Source organism: Cyprinodon tularosa, unplaced genomic scaffold, assembly GCF_016077235.1.
Source record: "Cyprinodon tularosa strain WSP-4 unplaced genomic scaffold, ASM1607723v1 ctg1002, whole genome shotgun sequence".
Taxonomy (NCBI): Eukaryota; Metazoa; Chordata; class Actinopteri; order Cyprinodontiformes; family Cyprinodontidae; genus Cyprinodon; species Cyprinodon tularosa.
The window spans coordinates 121,076-138,945 of NW_024037786.1; the positions used below are offsets into that span (position 1 = coordinate 121,076).

Below are 17,870 nucleotides of genomic sequence, written 5' to 3' on the forward strand. Positions count from 1 at the left end.
AGGCCTGGATTTGGATGAAAGTGTAGAATCCCTCCAGGCTGATCCAGCTGTGATGTAATATCCTTCTAACAGGTTTTGGAGTGTTGGTGGCCTCCTCCTGCCTCTATGACCTCCCTACAACACCTGGGCTGCTCCTGATGAGGAGGAGGATGGTCCACTGCATGAGGTCCAGCACTGTCCTGCATTAGGAGGAACCCAGGTCCAACGGAACCAGCAGATGGTCTCACCAGGGGTCTGAGGAGCTCATACCTACCGAGCACATGGAGGGCTGTGTCTCCTACAGCCTCCTCCACGTCTCCTGGTAGCTCCTCCAGCCTCTACATGGAGACACGCAGCAAACCTTCTTGCCGTAGCTCTCATTGATGTGCCATCCTGGAGGAGCTGCACTACCTGAGTTACTTGTTAAGGTTGCAGAGTCCGCCGCATGCTACAGCGAGAGTGAAAGCACCAACATTCAGAAGTGACTAAAACATCCGTCAGAGAGCAGAGCCACTCCTTTATTGACTTAAGTCTTGCTAACTGCCAATAATTTGCATATTTCATTAGAAATGAAACTGTCAGTCAGTGTTGCTTCCTGAGAGGACAGTTTGATTTCACATAAGTTTAATTGATCTTATATTCTGTTATGTTTTCCCTTTATTATTGTGAGCAGTGTATAATAAACTGTAAAACTCAGCTGATTGTGTGACATTTACTTCCACATTTGAATTATCAAGTTTCCTGGGACAGCATCATTCACAGCGGCTCACCGGGGCAGATATCAGGATTCTAGAAAGCCGATAAAAACCTGGAGTTCTCTTCCAAAAACACAACGATGATGAAACAACCTGTGTTCAAGTTCCAACCGACCAACAGTTTATTTCTAATCCATGTTCTTCATTTCTCCTCACCGTTTAGAGTCATAACATTTTCAGCTAAGCAAAATGCTGAGTCAGCTAAGCAAACTCAGAGTTCACATTTAATAAAATATGAAATTTCAATAAGTTCTCTTTTAAAATTCATTTAAATTTTACTTTGTTTAATCATTACACTCTAAGTAGGTTAAGAAAAGCAAGTTTATTTCACATTACAATGAAGTTAATTTCAGTAGTTTCACACCAGCTTGTTTCTTTCTAGACTTTAAAGGCATTAGCATCTTTAGCTCCACTGATTGTCTTTCTGTGTGGAGTCATCTACAGCAACAGCTTCGTTTTGACCCCAACAAAGCTGTTTCAGAAAAATATTCTTCAGATTGTTGTTTCTGATGGGATTTCCAACTCGAGCTTAATGATCTTAATTGAATTGTTAGAAAAATGCCTTCCTTGTTTTCTTTCATGTGTTAAGGTCAAACTAAAAGCAGCTCATAAAGTTTAATTTCAGCCGATATCGAGTTGTTTTCTTGAAAATGGCAACTAAAGAGATTTTAGGACCTCCCATCTGTTGTGTCTTTAGTCACATGATTCACACAGGACTTAAAAATAACTGTAATTTATCTTTAAAATGTAAACCTTTAAATATCACAATTAACTATGCTAATGCATTACATCTGTTTTTGTTTATGTTAATTACACCAACAAATTCATAAATCAAACATTTCCCCTCTAGCTCCACCCCTCTGGTTTCCCTCTTCCCTTTTTTATAGCTAACATCTATAATTGTTTCTACACAAACACAAAAACTGAAGATACTGAAGTTTAACAACAGTTACTCTAAATAAAACAGCAGGATAGCCCCCCACCCCAACCCCTGGAGCAGCAAATGTCATAGTGTTCAGAAATGTAAACCACAAGCGTGCGATTGACGTGCTCAAGCTGCAGTGCCCCCACCAAAATAGCAGCATGCTGGTTAAGCTGCTCTACAGATGATGGTGACATAAAACACGACATAATCTGATGCTTTCTCAGAATGAGTAGGATGCTGAGGAGAACGGCCAATGCCTCGAATCTCTACTAGGATAACTGCAGTTAGGTTGGTCTGCAGGAAGCAACACAACAAAATAGATCTAAGCAGAATAGATGATTCTCTGAGTTTCTACATCAATAATGAAACACTGAATACTGGAGCTATGACCTAAGCAGGTTAATACAAACACAGCAGCAGTGACTCTGTAACATAAATTCACTGAACACAAGCAGGAGAGGCTAAAGGATCTGTACAAAAATAGCTTCCTGTGGAAGGTGGTCCCTCGTTCCTCCTGGTCCTCCATCAGTGGGGCTCGCCCCGTTCCTCTGCAGCCATCACCCTGTTTCCCATCAAGCCTTGCAGATTCGGGTCTCCGTCACAAACTTGTTCTCAAAGTGGTGGATGGTGAAGCAGTCCTCGGGGGAACGCTTCTGGATGTTTCCGCCTGACAAACACACACCAAGAGCAGTGGTAAGTATTTCAGGCTCTGTTGTTTCTATAATTCATCTTCCACTTTCTGATCCAAGTCATGTTTATTCTTAAATATATATTTATTACCTTGTGGGGCTTTTATGTTTTTGCTGATCTGAGTTTTGAGAATTGTTCTTTTAGACATAAAAAACCCAAAAACCCTGTTCTGGATCAGGTTTTGAAGAATATTTTGGGAAAACACTTTTAATCATGACACAGAAAACTTTTATACAGGGTTCCCACACTTCAACGTCAATATCCAGTTCAAGAACTGTCAAGGATTTTCTAGTACGACTTCCTCAAATTCAAGGACCAATTACTCCCTGCTACCAATTCAAATTATTTCACATCATGTCATCTCAGGACACCTTTTAGATCCAGATCAACCAGATCATCCAGTCAGATTGGTTCAAAAATTTCTATTTGAGGAAAAGGAGCAGATTGCATCGACTCACTGACCCTGGCCAACCAGACTGAATCACAGGAAGCGTTGACCAATCACAGCACAGGAGGTGGGGCTTTACAAAGTGTGACTCACAGTGCCAGAATTACCCATAATGCATCACGGCTTTCCTGCTAGCATAACAATAGGCTGGCAACCACAACGGAGCGACATTGCAATAAAAATTAAAAACGTAATTAGAGAGAAAACATTAAGGGGGAGCGGTGGTCTTGTGGTTATAGAACTTGGAATCCAGAGGTTCTGAGTTGAAGTCCCACTACCACAGACTACCACTCTAGGTCCCTGAGCAAGACCATTAGCCCCACACAATGGCAGCCCACTGCTCCCCAAGGGGATGGATTAAATGCAGAGATTTAAAAAATAAATAAATAGTTCACTGATTGTTCATTCGATGGTTTAAAATATTTCAGAGTGAGTTGTAGTTATCTGATTGGTCACTAAAATTATTTTTTGCACGGTGTGTAAGTTTGCCAAAATAATGTCGGACTCTGTAATTTTCTCTGGTCCCCTCCCTGATCTGACCAGTGATGACATGTTTAGCCGCATGTCGTCATTCAACCGCTTGTTGTCTAGGTGGTGTCCTGAAAACAACGTGGGCTACATTAATAATTGGCAATCCTTTTGGGGAAAGCCTGGTCTGATTCGGAGAGACGGCATCCACCAGACCAGGAAGCAGAGGTGTAGTTTAACAGACCTCTCTGCAGCTTTTCTACTGTTACCCAGTTTTTACTCCATCCAGACAGTGTCTTGCCCACGACCAAAATCTAATAAATTAGCAAATATTCCCAAACGAGTAAATCATGATAATCAAATTAAAATAACTCCAATTGGGGAAAAAGTTAAAATGATTAAATGCGGTCTGTTTAACATAAGATCTCTTTGCTCTAAAAGTCTGCTAGTTAATGACTTGATTTGTGATAATCACATTGACTTGTGTTGCCTTACAGAAACCTGGCTGCAGCAAGAGGATTGTGTGAGCATAAATGAGGCAACTCCTTCAAGCTATTTAAATTTTCACATCCCCAGAAGTTCTGGGCGAGGAGGAGGAGTAGCAACAATCTTCCAGTCTGACTTACTGATTACTCCCAAAACAGTTAATACCTACAACTCTTTGAACATTTAACCCTTAATTTCCCTGATCCAAATTGCAAAGCAAGAAAACCTCTTCTTGTTGTAACTTTGTATCGTCCACCAGGTCCTTACTCTGAATTTTTAGATGAGTTTTCAGAGTTCCTTTCTGATTTGGTATTACAAACTGACAGGGTAATCATAGTGGGAGATTTTAACATCCATGCTGACATTGAAGGCGATAGCTTAAGAGCAGCCTTTAATGCTATCTTAGACACTATTGGCTTTGTTCAAGATGTGAATAGTCCCACACATTCTCATCTTCATACTTTGGATCTTGTGCTGACATACGGCATAGAATGTGAAGTAATAACAGGATTTCCTCACAACCCTGTCCTCTCTGACCACTTTCTAATAACCTTCAGGATTACTTTAACAGAGTTCTCCTCCCCAAAAAGAAGGTTTCACTCTAGCAGATCATTATCAGATAGTGCAGTTATAAATGTAAAAGAATCTGTTTCACTTTCTCTCTCCTCTTTGTCACTGAGCAGTGCTGCAGAGTGCAATAGCTTAGTTTTTTCCCCTTCAGAGGTTGATGATTTTGTTGATGGGATTGCTAGTTCTCTGCGTCCTGCCATAGATAATGCAGCCCCTTTGAAAATTAAAAATAAGATCATTAGCACTCCTCTATCCACGATTGGTTTGTCTCTGGAGGGGGGGGCAACATCTGAGGGAGTCATGGAATCTGAACCGGGTTTAGACTGCTTTGATCCAGTTGAACTTTCAGAGTTAGCAAAACTATTGTCTTCATCTAAGCCTCCAATTTGGATGTTAGATCCAGTTCCAACCAGGTTATTTAAGGAGGTATTCCCTTTGATCTCCTCCTCCATTTTAGATGTGATTAATCTATCTCTGTTACAGGGATATGTACCAAAGGCTTTTAAGGTTGCTGTAATTAAACCTCTGCTTAAGAAACCGTCTCGTGACCCAGATGACTTGGTCAATTATAGACCTATATCCAATCTTCCTTTCCGATTGAAAATTCTTGAGAAAGTAGTTGCCAAACAAGTGTGCGATCACTTCCACCATAATGAACTTTTTGAAGAGTTTCAGTCTGGCTTTAGAACTCATCATAGCACTGAAACAGCTCTGGTGAAAGTCACTAATGATATTCTCATGGCCTCAGATAATGGACTTGTATCTGTGCTCGTCCTGTTGGATCTCAGTGCTGCATTTGATCCAGTTGATCAGAATATTCTTTTAGAAAGACTTGAATATTTTGTTGGAATTAAAGGAACAGCTCTAGACTGGTTTAAATCTGATCTATCTGATCGATTTCAGTTTGTTCACGTTAATGACAGATCTTCCTCATGCTCAAAGGTTACCTGTGGAGTACCACAGGGATCAGTGCTAGGACCAATTCTCTTTACTTTATACATGCTCCCAATCGGTAGAATTATTAGACAGCATGGGATTAATTTCCACTGTTATGCTGATGATACCCAGCTATATCTGTCTATAATCCAGATGAAGCTAACCCATTACATAGATTACAGGCATGTCTTGAAGACAGAAAAACCTGAATGACTCTTAACTTTCTCCTTCTGAATGCAGACAAAACAGAAGTTATAGTCTTTGGACCAGAGTCTTTGAAAAAGAAGCTGATTAGTCAGTCACTTCATTTGGATGGGATTAAACTGATTTCAGATAATAAAGTAAAAAATCTTGGTGTTATTTTTGATCAGGACCTGTCATTTAAATCCCAGATCAAAGAGGTTTCTAGAATTTCCTTCTTTCATCTGAGGAATATTGCAAAAATGAGCAATCTCCTGTCCAGGGGTTATGCTGAGAAACTAGTCCATGCATTTGTTACTTCAAGGCTGGACTATTGTAATTCTTTACTATCAGGAAGTCCACAAACTGTTGTTAAAAGCCTTCAGCTGATCCAAAATGCTGCAGCCAGAGTTCTGATGAAAATGAAAAAGAGAGATCATATCTCTCCTATCCTGGCTTCTCTTCATTGGCTTCCTGTTAAATCCAGAATAGAATTTAAAATCCTCCTTCTCACATATAAAGCCTTAAATGGCCAAGCTCCATCTTATATCAGAGATCTGATTGTTCCTTATGTTCCTAACAGAGCACTTCGCTCTCAATCTGCAGGTTTACTAGTGGTTCCTAGAATTTCTAAAAGTAGAATGGGAGGCAGATCTTTTAGTTATCAGGCTCCTCTCCTGTGGAACCAACTACCAGTTTTAGTCCGTGAGGCAGACACCCTGTCTACTTTTAAGGCTAGACTTAAAACTTTCCTTTTTGATAAAGCTTATAGTTAGGGTGGCTCAGGTTATCCTGATCTATCTCTATAGTTGTGCTGCTATAGGCTTAGACTGCTGGAGGACATAGGGACCCCTTTTTCATCATTCTGCTTCATTCTATCTCTATTCTCCCACTCTGCAGAATCTGTTAGTTCAATCTCTAACGTTCTGCTCTCTCTGCTTTTTCTCATAGTAGCTACATCTGGTCTGTTCCTGTTTGGCTGTGACTCCATCCTGGAGAGAAATATCAGCTGTGCTGCTGCCAGCAACACCTTTGTTTCTAGATGTTGGAGCTTGGCCTGTTTTCCAGTGTAGTCCTGTTTCTCTGACTGTGACTAACTGGATGTGCTCTCTTCATCCTCTGACATGGGAGCTGGCTCGGAGCTCGTCTGCCTGGCTGTGTGTTTCCTGGACGGGGCTGCCTGTGGAGTTGGTTGACAGTTGCCTTTTGTATCTATGCTTCTTTTTCTATGTCTGCTTCTGTCTCCTTGAACCTCAGTGGGCCTCAGCAGATGGCCGCTCACACTGAGCCTGGTTCTGCTGGAGATTTCTTCCTGTTCAAAGGGAGTTTTTCCTCTCCACTGTCGCTACAAGCATGCTTAGTGTGAGGGATTGCTGAAGAGTCAATGAGTCGATGCAATCAGCTGGTTTTCCTTAGATAGAAAACTTTGAATCAATCTTACTGGATGATCTGGTTGAACTGTAAAGTGCCTTGAGATGACCTGTGTTGTGATGTGGCGCTATATAAATAAACTGAAATGAATTTAATTGAACAGTACCTCACCAAAATTGTATATGTTTATTGATAAGGCGTTGTTGGTGCATTAAAGCTCCTCTGCAAATGTGTTGCAAAATACTTCTTATAAGGATAAACATGATCTCCGACCACTGATAAAAATCTGAATATTCATTGTTGTCTGCCATTTGACAGCCAGACATAGCAAGCCATGCAACCCTCAGGCTGCATCTTCCTGGCACAGTATGAGGGCCCAACTTCAGGACTTCTTTAACGTGACTGGCTCTTTACTAATTGGCCAGTGAGAAGATAAGTTTCCACCAAAGCGTGTCCAGTTCTGCCCACATTACGTTCAGGAAACACCAAGTGGTCAAAGAAACATCCAAACCATTCAAGGCCTTCAGAGGATGACCGTTTTGTTATGGCCGTTTTCGTCACTTTCCAGGCCTTGCACTTAATTTTTCACATTTAAAAACCTTGAAGGATTCCAAGGTTTTTAAATGTTTATTCACAGTCAGGGTTTTACCAGGAGCTAACTAAAAGATCACTGCAATAACTTTGGCCTGACTCTTTTCTGACTCGTTTCCCTCTGAGGGACGCGGCCGCCTAGCAGGATGTTAGAAACATCCATTTGACCACAGACTCTTCCTCCATCCTCTGTAATGGGACTAACACACTCTCTTCCACAAATGCCAGATTTTAAAGATCACAACTACTTGTCTCACTACCAAGTGGACTGATTGCTGAAGCAATGGTTTACAAATAAAACAGAGTGAAGTTTTATCAGCTGTGGGAAGGTTTTAAGGGTCTCTATTTTCTACAAGTCACCATTACATCTGCAAAACGCCTTAAGGTGAAGTTGGTAGAGTGGTCGGGACATTCTCTCATCAATGATTTGTTGTTGTTGTAACTTTATGTTCAGGAAACCTACAGAACAATTGAATACCTGGCAGGCTGGATCGGCGCTGCATTCTGTACGTTTCCTTTCCATCGCACAGTCGACGAATATAGAAACCTAGTGGCTTGACATCCTCAATGCGCTCGGTGACCACAAGGTCCTCATGCACCAGGTAGCTGCGGTATGAGTCAGACTGAAGTACAGAGAAAAAGAACAAATGAGGAAAATAATTTAAAAAAATCATCTGTTTGGAGAACAGTGAACTATAAATATACAGGTGCTGGTCATAAAATTAGAATATCATGAAAAAGTAGATTGATTTCAGTAATTCCATTTAAAAAGTGAAACTTGTATATTATATTCATACATTACATACAAACTCATATATTTCAGATGTTTATTTTGTTTAATTTTGATGATTACAAATGACAACAAATGAAAATCTCAAATTCATCATATCAGAAAATTAGAATATTGTGAAAAGGTTCAAAATTGATGGCCCCTGGTGCCACACTCTAATCAGCTAATTAACTCAAACCACCTGCAAAAGCCTTTAAATGGTCTTTCAGTCTAGTTCTATAGGCTACACAATCATGGGGAAGACTGCTGACTTGACAGTTGTCCAAAAGACGACCATCGACACCTTGCACAAGGAGGGCAAGACACAAAAGGTCATCGCTAAAGAGGCTGGCTGTTCACAGAGCTCAGTGTCCAAGCACATTAATAGAGAGGTGAAGGGAAGGAAAAGATGTGGTCGAAAAAAGTGTACAAGCAAGAGAGATAACCGCACCCTGGAGAGGATTGTGAAACAAAACCCATTCAAAAATGTGGGGGAGATTCACAAAGAGTGGACTGCAGCTGGAGTGAGTGCTTCAAGAACCACCACACACAGACGTATGAAAGACATGGGTTTCTGCTGTCGCATTCCTTGTGTCAAGCCACTCTTGAACCACAGACAGCGTCAGAAGCGTCTTGCCTGGGCTAAAGAGAAACAGGACTGGACTGCTGGTGAGTGGTCCAAAGTCATGTTCTCTGATGAAAGTAAATTTTGCATTTCCTTTGGAAATCAAGGTCCCAGAGTCTGGAGGAAAAGAAGAGAGGCACTTCATCCACGTTGCTTGAAGTCCAGTGTAAAGTTTCCACAGTCAGTGATGGTTTGGGGTGCCATGTCATCTGCTGGTGTTGGTCCATTGTGTTTTCTGAGGTCCAGGGTCAACGCAGCCACATACCAGGAAGTTTTAGAGCACTTCATGCTTCCTGCAGCTGACCAACTTTTTGGAGATGCAGATTTCATTTTCCAACAGGACTTGGCACCTGCACACAGTGCCAAAGCTACCAGTACCTGGTTGAAGGACCATGGTATCCCTGTTCTTAATTGGCCAGCAAACTCTCCTGACCTTAACCCCATAGAAAATCTATGGGGTATTGTGAAGAAGAAGATGCAATACACCAGACCCAACAATTCAGAAGAGCTAAAAGCCACTATTAGAGCAACCTGGGCTATCATAACACCTGAGCAGTGCCACAGACTGATCGACTCCATGCCACGCCGCATTGCTGCAGTAATACAGGCCAAAGGAGGCCCAACTAAATACTGAGTGCTGTACATGCTCATACTTTTCATGTTCATACTTTTCAGTTGGCCAACATTTCTATAAATCCTTTGTTTTTATTGGTCTTCAGTAATATTCTAATTTTCTGATATGATGAATTTGAGATTTTCATTTGTTGTCATTTGTAATCATCAAAATTAAACAAAATAAACATCTGAAATATATGAGTTTGTATGTAATGTATGAATATAATATACAAGTTTCACTTTTTAAATGGAATTACTGAAATCAATCTACTTTTTCATGATATTCTAATTTTATGACCAGCACCTGTACAGTTTCCTTTTTAAGCAGAGCTGCATTCATACAGCATTAGTGCTTCCTCTAAGAGGTTCTTGATTAACTGTTTCCCACTTTGCCCAAATCTAAAAAAAAATTTGCAAAAAACACTTTTAACAGTTTGAATTTGAGAATTGCATCTTATATTTAAAGATCCAGCTTTTAAAACACAGTAAATGTGTAAAGCAATGACTCGCTACTTAAGAAGTCTCAGAAAGAGGAAGTTCCATAAACAGTTTCAACAAAAAGTCAGTTGTGCTGTTAGCATCTTGTTCCATTTCCCGTCCAATTTTCTAGAAATCTATTTTTAGGAGGCGTAGGTAAACATTATAACTAGGCTAATCCTAAATGGAGAAACCTGCAACTTTCTGAGTCCATAAAAAAATTTGAATAGTTATTTAACAAATAAGCCTTTAGCCTTTTTTCATTTGGTTTTATATTAGATCTGCAGCTCTGGGCTGATTCTACCTTATAATCATGACCTGAGAAATGTTCTATTATGTGAAATACTGCAAGTCATGTTTATGGTCTCATAGACCTTCAGTTTGCTATTTAGAAAGAAATAACCAAAAAGTAAAATATAATTAAGGACGAAAACTAAACAGCCTGAAAAAATCTGTTAACTCATTATTTAATTTAGAGATAAGATTGGAGACCAATTAGCATTTCTTGCTAGATTCAGATTTTCCTTTTAGGTACCAAGACCGACCAAATTATTCCATACAATGTTTTAAAGTAAACATGAAACTATGCAGCTTGCAACTTCTAATGGGTACCACTGTTCCTGCTAACTAGTTTTAGGATCATTATGTTTTAAAAACTGTCGGAGGAAACATAACTTAAAAAAGTTATTTAAAAGGAAAGTGTAGTTTTTACAACAAACGTGGGCTGAATCCCAAACTGGCCCCTAAACAGCTCCCATGTCAGAGGATGACATGGGAGCTGGTTGACAGTTGCCCTTTGTATCTATGCTTCTTTTTCTATGTCTGCTTCTGTCTCCTTGAACCCCAGTGGGCCTCAGCAGATGGCCGCTCACACTGAGCCTGGTTCTGCTGGAGGTTTCTTCCTGTTCAAAGGGAGTTTTTCCTCTCCACTGTCGCTACAAGCATGCTTAGTGTGAGGGATTGCTAAAGAGTCAATGAGTCGATGCAATCAACTGGTTTTCCTTAGATAGAAAACTTTGAATCAATCTGACTGGATGATCTGGTTGAACTGTAAAGTGACCTGAGATGACATGATGTGAATTGGAGCTATAGAAATAAACTGAATTGAATTGCAGCTTTGACAAAATGGTTTCTATTGCTATGAAAAATGATATTTTTCCACAGTGAATGTGATGTTCATACGTCCCGTCCTCCAGTTAGGCGCTGCTTGGGAGGGAATGAGCCACTTGTTTCAGACGGGACTAAAAAATGTCCGACCATGGAGTCAGGAGCGGCTAAGGTGAGGGAGCGGCCACGCATTGGGAAAGGATCTTACATTCTTATAGTCTTAATTACAAACAAACTGGATTGTTGTAAAATTTTCTTTACCTAAAGAAAAGTTAAAGTTTTGAAAAAGTTTATGATTTGTTCGTTTTGCCTCAACTTTTTCAATCAAAACTAAAAAGCATTACAATCTAGGTTGGTTAACCCTAACCAATTGTTTTCTGGTATCCATCCTTACATTCAGGCCAAACTGACTCCTTTTCACTTCATCATGACTGGAGCATCACTGAGGACAGAACTCACCATCAGCTGTGAGAAGAGGTCAATGAGGTCCTGGGGGGGCAGGACCACCGAGGTGTTGAGAGGAATCACAAAGCAGGTCCTGAGAGTCAGATCTAGGTACGCTGTCAGCTTCTGCATCCCAAACAAACGCATCAGAACACAAGCTGAGCACAGAACCCACAAACACCAACCCAACCATAGCTTCTCACCCTGTTGAAGTCATGGAGGATGTAGGCGGGGTCTCCAGGTCGAAAGCGCGGGGGAGGCACGCTGATGACGGCCATGCTGTCCGAGATCTCCACCTCCTCCTCCACCCGTGGCAGGTAGTACGGCTGGCTCTCTGCCACGGTGGACATGTCGGTAAACTGCATGGCACCATGATACAGCCTCTGGTGGTGGAAGGGGGGGTTAGATCAATCATTGACAGCATTGTTAAACAAAGACAGGAGCAGGAGGTGTAGATCCAGATGATGACCAACACCAATGATATGTGATGAAGCTTTGCTTTAAATGTGATCTTCAATTACTCCATAGAGAATCTCCAGTACAGTCATGACTTCTTCCTCTCTGAGTGGCATCCTGGACTGCTGTGGGCTGTTAGCCCAGTCCAGGATTTATTTCATGATGGATATTAATGCTCTCTTAAGCTACAGCCTATATCTTATTACTATTTTGGCTACTTTTGGTCTTGGCCTAAAGCCTGAGGCCAGAATCTTTTCTTATCTGGAGTATATTTCAGCTGCCTTCCTGGACACTCAGACTGTGGGACATTCTTCAATACGCAAGTAGCAGCTTCTGCCCAAAGGAAGCAGCAACAGCCTCACAAAGGGAGGGAACTCGTTCCAGAGCCTCTGATGGAGCAATCGCCATCTTTCTGAGCAGCAGCTGGAAAACCAATGGCAGGCCTGCACCTACCACCTTTCAATGATTGAGTTTAATAATATCAAACCATAAAATCCCAAACCTGAACACAATATTGACAATTACTAGTTATTTTTTTGTCGTTCAACACCTTGCTATCTACAATAATAATTTCAAGGGCACCAACATTAAACAGCTTTTATTGTAAAAGTGCTGATGGACTCTAGTGCCACTAAGTGACTGAGGAAGCTTGCTGTCTGGTCCCATGATGCCAGCTGCGTGTGGAGGATGTTATTGATTTAATTTTGCACTTTTGACAGGTCATTTAGAGAGGGGATAATCTTTGTGTCTTTATGATAGAATTGTGCTTTAATAGACAGCTGTGTGTTCTGTTTCAGCAGATGCAGCCTCCAAAGGACCTGGTGGTCCTTCGAGAACCCGGCGGTCCTCCAAAGGACCACCATGTCCTTCAAGTTCCCTCCAAGGACCTGGGGGTCCTTCTAAGGAGTCCTTGGAAGGACCCGGCAGTCCACCTGGACTGGCTCCTTCAGAGGCCCTTGAAAATAAGGAGGCCGGAAGAGGTTGGCTAACTATTAAAAAAGGTCCAGTTTTCGGTATATAAGCCATCCGGACTGTACATATTTTTATTTCTTATTTCCTTAGTTTATATTTTTATTTTGTTTTTCATCGTGTGCGATACATGTACACTTGCACCTTAATCCTTATTTATCTTGATATACTGTATATACCTGGATATACTGTATATATATTGTTTATTGTTTATTCTTAATGCACCATTTCCTCCTTGTTTGCACCTTCTTTGACTTCTATGCCAATATGTGACAAGGGAATTTCTCCACTGGGAGATCAGTAAAGCTCATCTAATCTAATCTAATCTAATCTTTAGCTGTCATGGCCCCTCACTCAGCGTAAGCTCAGTCACCTAGCACCATGACAACTGACAAAGCAGGCAAAGAATGGATGCTGAACTTCACATTGCTGATCTGAGTGCTGATTACATATCTGAGAAGCTTCAGCAGCAGTAACGTCGTCTCAGATATTATCAAACTGTGCTTCCAAGATTCACCACTGTTTTTCACCATTTCCAGTTTTCCTTGCTAGGACTCATGATGAATCATCGTACAACTTAGGCTATGAAGGATACAGTGGAGCTGTCCTTCCAACTGGGTGAAAACAAGGCTGCATTTGACGCCTCCAACCTGAATGCTATGACGTAATCGGCCGACCAATCGGATCTTCAGAGGACGCAGCCGCCGGATTCGAACCCAGCGTCGGTGTTTGGTCGGTCAGTGGTATCTACATCTACTTGGAAGTACATAATTCAAGCCATGAGGCATAAGTGATGACAGCCAGTGACAGGCAAACATTTCTAAAGAAATTATGTCAAAAGGTGAAATGTATTTACACTTATTTATATTATATATTATTATTTGTTTATTCCTCATGCAGAGACTGAGCATGTCTGCCCATATCCCCACCTACTGAGAAAAGCAGCCATGTCTGCAGTTCCACCCCACTATGTTCTATATTAAATTGTTAGGGTTAGGGAAAGTTTGTTTTAAAATATCCAGTTTTGTCCCAAGGTTTGACTGGAGCTACAGGTTAGGCTGGATTATACTTTTACACTCAAAGTGGCCAAAGCCAGAGTCAAACTGCAGCACTTTGGAGACAGACGGTGGTTATGTTTAGGATCAGAATTCCTGCTTTCCATCAATGTTAGGGTGTTTTTATCAGCATCATGACTGGCTGCGAAAAACTAAACTCACTAAAACTGAGCTGTGTTTGCACGTCTCTGGGGAAGCTGGCAGGTAAATCAGCTCAAAGCGAAGTGATTCAAACCTTCAGGGACAGAGTTCAGGCCATCCTGCTGATTAAACATGCAAGGGGAAAAATCCCATCCCATGCAGGTTTCAGCCTATAGTTATTAACCCACATATTTAGTCAACACAATGATTACGGTAAAAATAAGTCCAGATAAACCCCTTTCAAATTTAAATTTTAGATGTGTCCATTTTTTTGCAGTAAAGAAAAACGTAGAAAGAAACGAGTGTTCCTGGACTGAGACAGAATAACATTGATTTCATTTGTGCTGCAAAAACATAAAGAAATGAAATTTTTTATCTCAAAACTTGGATGGATTATAGAGACGGGACTTATCAGTCTAAGTCTAAGTCTTAGTCTAAGACCCTATGTTCAGCATTTAGATACAGAGTCAGGCAGGAACCTGCCAGTCTCATATCAGCAGCCAAAGGAAATATGAGAATAAGCTTCAAGCAGCAGAACTGACTCAACAATATCAAAAAGATATTGTTTAAAATAATTACATGCATTTATTATATTACTGGAGATTTTAGCTGAACAGAAGCTTCAATTAAATGTGGCTTGTTTTCCATACAGACATTTAATTATTGCTTCATTGGCAGCTGTGAATGTCATTAGAAGAGCAGGAGAACCTTTAGCTGTCTAGTTACTCATCCATTTTATGTCATAATAGTTTAAAAGGTTTTAAATATAAAAAGAAAAACACAGTTTTAATGTCACTTTTGAAACCTTGGTAGTTTTATGCTCATTTGTTCTTACAGGATTTCTTATATTCAATATCAGCCATTCTTTTAATCAGTTAAATATATTTGCCTTCTTTAAATCTCTAGTTTGTCTTTCATGTTCAGACTTTAAGTGCCATAAAATTCAGTTTCTGAATGTTTGATCTTTCTCCATTTTGAGGATCAGGTTTTTAGTTGACATTTCATTAATAAGATGCTTGTTGTGAACAATAATATGTGGTAAAAACTAAAAACTCTGATCAACATGAAATGTCTGCCTGGACTGAAATGGAAAACATGTAAAAAGTCATGCATGTTAGGGAGAAAATTACTGAGACAAACCTTAGGGGTGAAATATCGGTAAAGACACGCTCCCCCCACGATGAGCCCACTCAGAATGAAGGCGATGCCGAGCAGGGTGAGCAGACAGCGGCCCGTGGATCCCTCTGTGGCCGCTGGAGCAGAGGCCACCTCTGGATCCTGAACACACCACAAGGCAAGCAAGCATTAGAACATCAAGCCTTTCATCCAGGCTGAAGCTTTGCAGATGTGCAGAACAGCTGTGCAGAGGGTGGGCGGTCCCAGCTTCCCCATGACGCGCTCAGCCAGCAAGGCTGTAACCTGTTTGATAAAGCAGCAAAGCGCCGCTGGGTCTGCAGCTGGATGTCAGGCCTGCAGCTACCAGGCTGAATGAGCGGCTCCGCAGGCTCACCTTCTCCGCGGCTGCTGCGTCTTTGCTCTGCGCTTTGTGCGCCAGAGCCGTGTTAAAGGCGATCTTCACCATGCTGGACCGGAAGCGGCGTGGATCTATGAATATAAACTAGTTTGTTTCTATGGCGGTCTGCAGCTGATGCCTTGCTTCTCTGCAGCTCAGCCCTGTGACGCACTTTGCAGACCTCAGCTTAATCTGCACCGTTTCCGGTGGAGATAAAGAAGACAAACCAAACGCTGCACAGATTATTTTACATCTCAGAAACATGTAACTCGTAAACACATAATGTTTGCAAAAACCGATTACTGCAGGAAGTTAACAATAACCAACAAATATATATATTTTTCTAGATGTTTCGACTTAGAAATAAATGTTAGGGGCTTTGGTGCCATCTGGTGGCCGCAGCATGAAAGCAACATTTGGAAAGACTCCATGAGATGTTCTGCTGTATTATCAGGAACCACCTTTTCTGAGAAAAAGCATTGCTTTTTTCATCAGCTGTAAAGATTTTATCATCAGAGTGACTAGTTAAGAAAACATAAATAACAAATAAAAATTGTAGTAATAAATCCATATAATCAATCATGCTTGTGTACAAATTCTCAGTTAGTCTGTTTTGTTTTGTGGTCATTAAAGCCATTAAACATGATTAAATCTTTGTTTCAGGGGCGCCTCTAGAAATGCTTCATAGGGGGGGCCAGATGGGGCCTCTTAAATTCTTGGGGTGGCACACAGAAACATACTTTCAGGGTTTTATTCTACTGCTGTGGTAAAACAGATCTAAGTAAACACCTACTCATATCTTTTGGCTTATTGTGTGATTATTAGTGTTATTGAATGTGCACAGACATAGACCAGGTAACATTTTGAGTAGAACAATAGTTGTGTTTTATTTATATTTGAAATAAGTTTTACATTTATTCATTTTTTTAAAACAAAAAACTACTGTCGGTCCAGGAACAGGTGGAACGCCTGCTTTCAGTGAGTTCTACTGAGTTCTACCAGGCTTCTTCATCAAAGCTGCTGACTGTCCCTGGTCTGCTGCTGTTTCATGCTTTTCCTCATCACTGTCCTTCACTAATGCTGCTTTGGGTCCTCATCATGCTGTTTGATCTGTTTCTCTCCTCCATCCCCCTTCTCGCTCTCCTCCTCCTTCTTCTCCTCTCTCTTCTTCTCCTCCTCATTCTTCTCCTCCTCTTCCTCCCCCTCCTCCTTCTTCTTCTCTCTCTTCTCCTCCACTTCCTCTTTCTCTGCTTCTGCTGTAATTCTCTTCTCAGAATAAGAAGAGATGTCTGTGGACTTTCTCTTCATGTCTGGAAATTGACCATCCATCCACAATCACCAGTTCACCCAGTTAGCTACATAACTAAGTCAGAAACACACTAAAAGCTGCTTTAACAGTATAATGTTCCAGTTCACATTTCCCCCTTTTCTTTCACAAATAAATGTTTTGACTTATTTACTTACTGTTGGTTTTATACGCTTTCTCACCGTTAAAGCGGGCACGGGCTGAGCCGTAGTTTTCTGAGCGCACAAGCGTCATCTGTACCGGTAGCTGATTTGCACAAGCAAACATCGGGTAGGGGAGGGGGAGAGCAGGAGACTACAGTGTGCGAGAAGGACAGGGAGAGCGGCTGCTTTGCTGGGTGCATAAGGTGAAACGCTAAACCGATACTACTACAATTTAGTAGCTACTACACTGGCCAGTGGGGGGTGGCAGTAGGGTGGCCAGGGCAGAGCCCAGGGATGCCGTGGCCACCCTCGGCCACCCCCTGGTGGTGCCCTTGCTTTGTTTAGATCCACTGGACTTGGTTTCCAAGACTTGAAGACGTTTCTCCTTCTCTCCAGGAAGCTTTCTCAATTCAAATGTCTGGATCCGCAGTGAGTTTGAGTCTTTATATAGACAAGGCTTTGTATCGCTTGGAAACATGCATCATAGACAGGTTTCAGGTATTACAAGAGACAATCCCCCCCTTAACGGCAATCCCCCCCCTTTAATGACCGACCATCAGCATCATAGACAGGTTTCAGATATTACAGGCTAACAATGGAACCAAACGACCCACTCATCGGTTACCATTTGCATGTTTCTAAGCAAAACAAAGCCTTGTCTACAAACGTCTTCAAATCTTGAAAATCAAGTCCAGTGTCCATATGAACACGGGACTGTCTGTGTTCCGAGCACTGATCTATATTTATTCTCTGGATTGCTGATAGGCCTTTGGTAGTACAGATTGCTTTGAAGTCACCAGCCGCCATATTTGTACTCCCTAGTGAGACCGTTGGTATGATTAACAGAGACT

The 17,870-nt window shown here is 41.3% G+C and overlaps 1 protein-coding gene across 1 annotated transcript; it reads right to left on the reverse strand.

Annotated features, from left to right (window-relative positions):
- Positions 1 to 1,037: 1,037 nt before the first annotated feature.
- Positions 1,038 to 15,762, reverse strand: LOC119777343 (integral membrane protein 2A-like). Its single transcript, XM_038276186.1, has 6 exons — positions 15,568 to 15,762; positions 15,198 to 15,335; positions 11,640 to 11,819; positions 11,452 to 11,562; positions 7,878 to 8,022; positions 1,038 to 2,326 (listed from the first exon to the last, which is right to left on the reverse strand). Exons 1-6 carry the CDS (start codon positions 15,637 to 15,639, stop codon positions 2,232 to 2,234), a joined length of 741 nt encoding a protein of 246 aa, XP_038132114.1. The 5' UTR covers positions 15,640 to 15,762; the 3' UTR covers positions 1,038 to 2,231.
- Positions 15,763 to 17,870: the final 2,108 nt, after the last annotated feature.